General features: G+C 38.6%; 2 protein-coding genes across 2 annotated transcripts in view; both read left to right on the forward strand.

The window, feature by feature from the left end:
* Positions 1 to 4,021, forward strand: part of SARC_04297 (hypothetical protein) — a 5,153-nt gene extending 1,132 nt beyond the window's left edge. Inside the window, exons 2-7 of the mRNA XM_014301883.1 lie at positions 489 to 573; positions 1,202 to 1,317; positions 1,570 to 1,733; positions 2,416 to 2,517; positions 2,882 to 3,001; positions 3,638 to 4,021. Of these exons, the coding sequence (XP_014157358.1) occupies positions 489 to 573; positions 1,202 to 1,317; positions 1,570 to 1,733; positions 2,416 to 2,517; positions 2,882 to 3,001; positions 3,638 to 3,835 (785 nt within the window). The 3' untranslated portion in view covers positions 3,836 to 4,021. The remainder of the gene's footprint in view (positions 1 to 488; positions 574 to 1,201; positions 1,318 to 1,569; positions 1,734 to 2,415; positions 2,518 to 2,881; positions 3,002 to 3,637) is intronic.
* A 3,008-nt stretch (positions 4,022 to 7,029) lies between these two features.
* The window catches only part of SARC_04298 (hypothetical protein), a gene marked incomplete at both ends in the record, with an annotated part of 3,299 nt that continues 2,890 nt past the window's right edge, over positions 7,030 to 7,438 (forward strand). The window contains one exon of the mRNA XM_014301884.1: positions 7,030 to 7,386. Within this exon, the coding sequence (XP_014157359.1) occupies positions 7,030 to 7,386 (357 nt within the window). The remainder of the gene's footprint in view (positions 7,387 to 7,438) is intronic.

The raw sequence follows: 7,438 nt of genomic DNA on the forward strand, positions 1-7,438 counted from the left end.
ATATATATATACATTTATAAATATATGTATGTATATAGGAATGATACATGTATGTATATATTATTATTATTATTATTATTATATTATTCATATATTATATATATATAGGAGTAATTTTATCCTTTTAGAGTATTATTTCTGTACTGCATTTTTCTGAATGATTATAATTTTATGTTAAAATGTTTAGTAGGTATATGAGGCCTGTGGAATAACAGAGCATACATTGATAGCGATTGCTGATTGTTTTTTGTCAATGTCTTTCTTAGTTTCATGTGCCGAAATCCGATTTCAAGTTTTATGTGGTAAAAAGAATCGAAAGTATAGAAGCATGTTCAAATATATTGTGTTTCCTAAAAGTATCTGTTATTTTTATAGCTCATACAATACACATGTAGAGATCACTCTACTTGTGACGGTAAGAAATCGTGTGTTCGTATTTATACTTATTAATAATGCTTCTAACTTTTATTTTCCCTTGGTTGTCGTAGCCGAGGCTTTCAAAACACTCAAAGCACACATATTCGATGACAAGACTCTCACCGATGCGGACAAACAGTTCTGTACAGATGCTTGGTATGTGCCATGCTGTAAGATCAGAAATAGAGTTTGTACAATTGTAACTTGTACATAATCTATATACAATATATATATATGTGTGTGTGTGTGTGTATATGTATATGTATATGTATATATATATATATACATACTATATATATATATATGTATACGTATGTATGTATGTATGTATGTATGTATTATTTTTGTACGTATATGTATGCATATATATGTGTGTGTGTGTGTGTGTATGTATGTATGGATATATATATATAGTGTTATAAATTTTATAAACGTAAGACTATTCCCACGTAAACTTTCATGAGTATTTTTTTTCTCGTATACATATATGTATATACAATATATATATATATGTATACGTATGTATGTATGTATGTTTTTATACATTCATGTATTCATATGTATGTATGTATGTATGTATGTATACATATATATATATGTATATATGTATACATATATATATAAATATATATATATATAAAGCCATTCCCGCATAAATTTCATAAACATAAGGCCATTCCCTCGTAAACTTTCATGAGTTTATTTTCCTCGTGCTGCTTATTGACATACACCTTACATTCACGCTTTCACGATATATTAATCAATTTTTAACAATTTTTAATAGCCTTTTGAGATACCTTCGAGCGCGAGACTACCACCTCGAACGCTCAGAAAAGCTGCTTAGGGGCACTCTCAAATGGCGTAAAGAGTACTGGAAAAATGGTGCTTTGGATCCTAATGGTATGCTGTTAAGTCTCTAGCTTTTTACCTTTTTCGTGGCCGCCGGCTTCCTTCGGACGACATTGTGTGATTGGCAAATTTATGGACTTATACCTGGCAAACTGGTCGAGTGTATCTCGCTGGCCGGAATTCGCTGTCGCCTTTCTTCTGCACTTGCGCATCCTGCCCAAACGATGAACTGTTCTGCGGGTATCCCTGTCTGCACTTATCACCTTGCCTAACACTTTTATTCACGCAAATGCTCTATTACAGGACCACTTGACATAGAAGCCGGCACGGGCAAAGTACTGGTACATGGACTGGATCGGTATAAACGTCCCGTTCTATATTTGAGACCGAGGTTACAGAATACTACCAACTACGTAGAACAGAACCGCCTCACTGTATATATGCTGGAGAGGTGTATCGAGAGCATGGTGAGTCACGTAATTGAATTGTGTACCCGGAAGTCCGTTGGTATATACACGCTTCGTAGGTAGATACGTATTCAAGAATTTTCGGTATACATGTACTATCTATACGAAAGAATGTTCTAAGCGTACTTGAAGGTGTACTGTATGTCTGTTGAGAAGTATGTGGGAATTCGCTGAGTTTGTCCATGTTGCTGTTTATCTATCAGAGATGTGGTGTTCCTAACACGCTTCGTCCTGAAACGAACGTGAACACGATATTGTGATAGGTATGCCACATCTGCGTGCGGGCACGAGCGGGTTTCTGTCTGTGCTATATATGTGTGCGTGGTTTTATTCGTGCGTTTGTCCGTGTATAAAGTTCATGATATCTAGTTTATGATCCTTATATACTTGTTCATCAATAACACGGACGCTAAACTTTCTTGTTCAGGTACGATTTTTGCTTTTGTGATGCTCTCCAATATCGGTACATGTGTATGCAGTAGGTTGCCTGGGTGAGGGGTTATTTGGTCCCACAACCAGAAAAAGATGAATTGCATTGAACAATGGACTCAAGTGTTAAATATTATGAGTCCGAGAACCAGGTGCTTCTTAGGGACTCTTCGTCCCATTGCACCACCTTCGCATCTCATATACCTTGAAACCAAGCAAATTGAACCTTTCTATTATTTTTTTCTCCTTGTAGGACGCGAGCTATGGAACTGAAAAATTGACGCTGATAATAGACTTCAAAGAATACTCTCTAAGAAATGCACCGCCCATGGCACAAAATAAGGAATTTATGACTGTATGTACCGAATTGCGAATTGTTTCCAGAACAAGCCCATGTTCTTTTTTCAGCTTTGCCAGTTGTCCTGTCTTTTCTATCGAGTGTATGTACATACGGATGGCTGTATGTTTCCATGTTACTGTGAAGGTGCATACGTGTATATATTTATTCATATTACTTCTATACTCATTTCGCACAGTTCGTGAGTTTCGTAAGTCCCAATGTATGTCCGTGGAAAAAAAAATAGCCGGTTATAGCCATAGAGAAAGGTTTCCCCCAAAGAAATACTGGCATTAGCCATACAGATTGAAATGAAAGAAAAAAATCTATATTGTTTGCCGTTCACTCACACGTGACATACATTGCTGTTCTGATTCTTCAGATTCTTTCCGAGCACTATCCTGAAAGACTAGGGGTGGCAATTTTGGTGGATGCTCCGATGATTTTCAATATGACATACAAATTACTACAGCCATTTATCCCGGCGGAAACTAAGAAAAAGGTGTGAAGGCGTGTACATGTCCACTAGAAAATTGTTGACGCGACTTCAATGTTTTAATAAGTCACGAGCGAGGTAGTGTGAGTAGAGTTCTGATCATCCGCATATGAATCATGCTATTTTTAATCATTTCCACCGGATTATGCTTCCTTGTGACGATGTACACAGCGTCGTTGCGTATAATTCTTGCACATCGTAATGAGGGTGTGTATCATTTACAGATAGTGAGACGTTTTGCATGTTAATTTAAAGGAAGTCTCGCACCCTGCTCCAAGGTCAATTCATTGAGCTTGTAGCTTGTGTGTGTGTGTGTTGTTTTTTGGGGACTGCGTCTACCACGATTGTGTACAGTATTGTACGTTTTGAGCAGCAGTCTGGCTTTGAGAAGTGTATATTTAATTCATTACATGGTATGTGCCTTGTGGTACTCTGTATGTAGGCTTCTCTGTGTGTATATAGGTTTAACTGCGTTTACTTTTACATTAACTATACTCGCATAGGCATGTGCCCATTTGGGGCTTTGTCCGCATACGGGAACATTGCGGATGTGCTTCTAATGTGCACGGGGTTCTTGCCTGCGCTTGTGGACTCTGCTATTAAAGCTTTTAACTTCTCGTCGTCTCTTCAATAAATTCACAGGTTGTGTTCGTGAGCGGATCTGCCAAACCAGGGCAAAAGAAACACGAAGTGTTGTCTAAGTACCTACATATGAATGATGTCCCTGCGGAATACGGGGGAGATGCCGTATTTGAATATGATCATGAACACTACTGGTCACGGGAATTGTCGCACTATGACAGCAAACGAATGTCACAATCACCTCTGGGCAGCGATTAAAACATGGGTATGAATAAACCCAAATCAAATAGATGAGGACAGTGTTCGTTCTGGTCGGCAGTTTGATTGAGGTGTCGTTTACGTTGAAGACTTCGGAGCTCACGAATGCCCATTTCAAATGTCTAGGCATACAAGAGTTTGGAATAATATAGCTGTTCTTAGACTAACTTCAAGGCACATAGCCATCTTACAGGATGAACTCGAGCATAACAAGAATATGTTCTGGTGTTCTTATCTTTGTTAAACCTTGAGAGATTGACGAAGTCTACTAACTTCAAGGCACATAGCCATCTTACAGGATGAACTCGAGCATAACAAGAATATGTTCTGGTGTTCTTATCTTTGTTAAACCTTGAGAGATTGACGAAGTCCTTGCAACGAGCATGATTAGCAGGGCAACGAGCATGAGGAAATGATCGCCGAATATGTATATCCACATCGTGCATAGCCGCCGTTTATAGTGTACTGCGGCACACCTAACCATGGCGGCCAAGTCGGCACATCATCAGACTCTTGCAATACTACTGATAACTTCAAAAGCATAGTAAATGACTCATGGCCCGGTTTAGGTGTGTGTGTTGATGTATATATTTTCTTGTGAGCGAGCGGTCTATTTTCGACATCTGTAGTTTGGACAAGGGACGGGGATATCCTAAATTCAAAAATCGTACTATTTGAAGCCCTTCGCATTTTCATTTGAGGCATAGACAACGCATGCTTTTTAGTGATACGCTGTCCAGTCGCGAATTATCTTTTATACCACAATTGACACATTGCAGAATATAGTTCGTTAAAGCACTAGGAGATTTTGGCATATGATCAATTCGTTATACTTCTGGTGAATCTGAAATATTTTCGCAGTACATCAATGGAAGTGACATTGCCGCTAAAATATTATATAAAATGTATCAACAAATATATGCCGCTTGGTGTAGGAAGCATCTGGTTGTGTCCAAGGCGCAAATCTGGTCAGAAACAATAATCTTTGTGTTGATACTGTCGGAAGGGATGATGCAGATGGCGGTGCGCGGATTCAGGCACAATTCACTTACGACATACATGTAGAAAATTCATTATATTCAGAGATGCTCTGAAACCAGTTATGTTACTTATATAAACCGTGCAAATCCAGAATGCCGTACAACAGGAAAATAGTACCGATCTGATAAAGTTTGGGCACTCGCAGATCACCAAGATACACACAATTACATATTCACCAATTGAGAACATGTTTGTCCCCGCAGATCACAAAATATCGGTGCATATTTTCCAGATGATACTAATTACTACATAGTCAAATAAATTTCATGTCTACACTATTCCGTCGAAGGATCTTGTCGGATGTGTTCAGACTTCAGTAACTTCGTTCTGAGTACACTCCTTCATCACACAGAAGGTTCATACCACCTCCGAGAGACCGTGAGTGAGTAACACACGGCAGATACTGCAATGCCATGATACTTTATTTTTTCAACATGGCATAATGTACACTACGTATACTTTTAACTGTCTCCGCATATACTTATGCACTAATCAAATCTGCTTGTAAGAATTCTGAATTCCCCAACTTCGGATTCTCGGAACCATGTAGAACTATAGAAGGCTTCCACCCAAACTTCCAAGCTCCGTGTTTAACAAGACCGGCCTACCACTGCAACCAGGTCCCAACTTCCAGGCTGACCTGAGACCTCCCAGGAGTTGTATGGGAATTTACTATTTTTCAACAAAAACAAATACAAAAAGAAGGGGAATTTACAATTCCACTACGAATGCCTCACGCTGCCGTATGCTGTCATGCCACAGTATCTGTATTTATTTACATACATTCATACCCACAAATGACAAAATATTTCGCCTACATATGTAGATAATTATCTGACACATTTCAAAAAAGAAATTAATAAGAATTATGTACATGAACCTGGGAGGCCAGGAGTACTTTTGGAATGTGGCTGAGTAATGAGTAAATCCCTCATTTTGGTGAAAACGTAGTACGAGTTACGTTAACGCTCAGTTTTGGAACCGTTTTCCCGCTTTCAGGTAGTTTACTGGGAGCCAATTCTAAAAACCAACTTTGTTTGGATCTACCTTGTATGGCCCAATTAATAGCTGTTATGTTTCGACAGTAAAAAATCTGTCCAACTATAAACAACTCGACAAATATTTTGGTGAAAATTAGTTGGCGAATTATGCCAAATATAAGGGCGGGCACAAGCCAAGACCTATATAACGTATGAGAGCGTAGTACGTTTTACGTTAAAGCAACAATTTGAAAGCGTGTTTACGTACTACGAATAGAAGTCTGCTTGAGTTTTGAGACTTTTAGTGTTCACAGGAGAATTTGTACTCTTGTGGAATGTGGTTGTACAATATTTACTACAATTGGCAATTGCCTTCACCGGAGACTCGGAGTTGGAGAGGCTGAGAATGAAGAATCCGTATGTATTTACATACAATGTACAACACACAGTCCATATTATTTGTTTTTGAAAAGTGAAACACGGCTGGAACGCCTCAGGAAAAGACAGCGCATTCCAGAGGGGTAATTCATTTTGTATATAATCAGGTATATATATTTATAGAATATTGGTAAAATATCTGGGCCCTTTTTTTAAAACAAACAATTAAAAATTACACAAAAAAGTCAATGAGGAGCCTTTCTTTCTGAAATGAGAAGGGGCTCCATGGGGGTCAATAAATGGGTCAAATAGAGCCACTGACGATTTTTGTGGACGGACAAAAAATCGGTCATAAAGTTGACAGGGTTAGAAAAACTTGCGCTTTCAGTAATAAAATAAAGTAAACATCGTCAAGTCTGAAGTCTCAAGACGAGTCCCCAAAAACAGTAATATATATTTACAGAAATACTATTATTTTTCTATAAAAATATATTCGTCAAGAAGAGTTCGCAATAAATAAATGTACATACCTGAATGGGTACATATTGCTCATTGGCATGCCATTTCACCCCGTCGGCGAGTAAGATCTGAAGCGTTTGGTTGTGTCGGAGGGATGGGGGCAAGGGGCGAGGCGGAAACGCGGGAGTGGTAAGGGAGGTTTCACTTATTCCGAAGAAAAAAAGGTGCATAGCTATATAAACATCTCATTGATGGTTTCAATTCTTCACAAATATTGTTACCAAAATCATATTAACATTGACTGGCATAATGTTTGGTTCGGAAATAATATACGCTATGTGCCTGGTATTATTTGCCACTGTTGCTGCTGCGTTCCCAAGTAATGTAGATACGCTTGTCAAACATTACGGTGAGATGTATTTGAAGGATGGAATTGTTCCTCAAGTGGCAAAGACACATGCTTTCATGAAGGAGGGCAAGGTACACATGCATGTTGACCTTCTCGGTATTACACACGAGTTTCTACTCGAACCCACATCCGTTTTCAGCCAAGACTTAATCATCTCAATTGTCAAAGGTGGTGGTGTCGTGGAGAATCTAGCCCCGCCCAAGCAGTACAGTTATCATGTAGTAGATGAGCGAAACGCTGATGTATCTGGAACAGCTATCGTGCATGATAATGGATTCAACAAGGTTTTGATGTACACGATTGGCGAAACGGAGTACACATTAGACGGATTCGGCC

Source organism: Sphaeroforma arctica (genome assembly GCF_001186125.1).
Source record: "Sphaeroforma arctica JP610 unplaced genomic scaffold supercont1.236, whole genome shotgun sequence".
Taxonomy (NCBI): Eukaryota; class Ichthyosporea; order Ichthyophonida; genus Sphaeroforma; species Sphaeroforma arctica.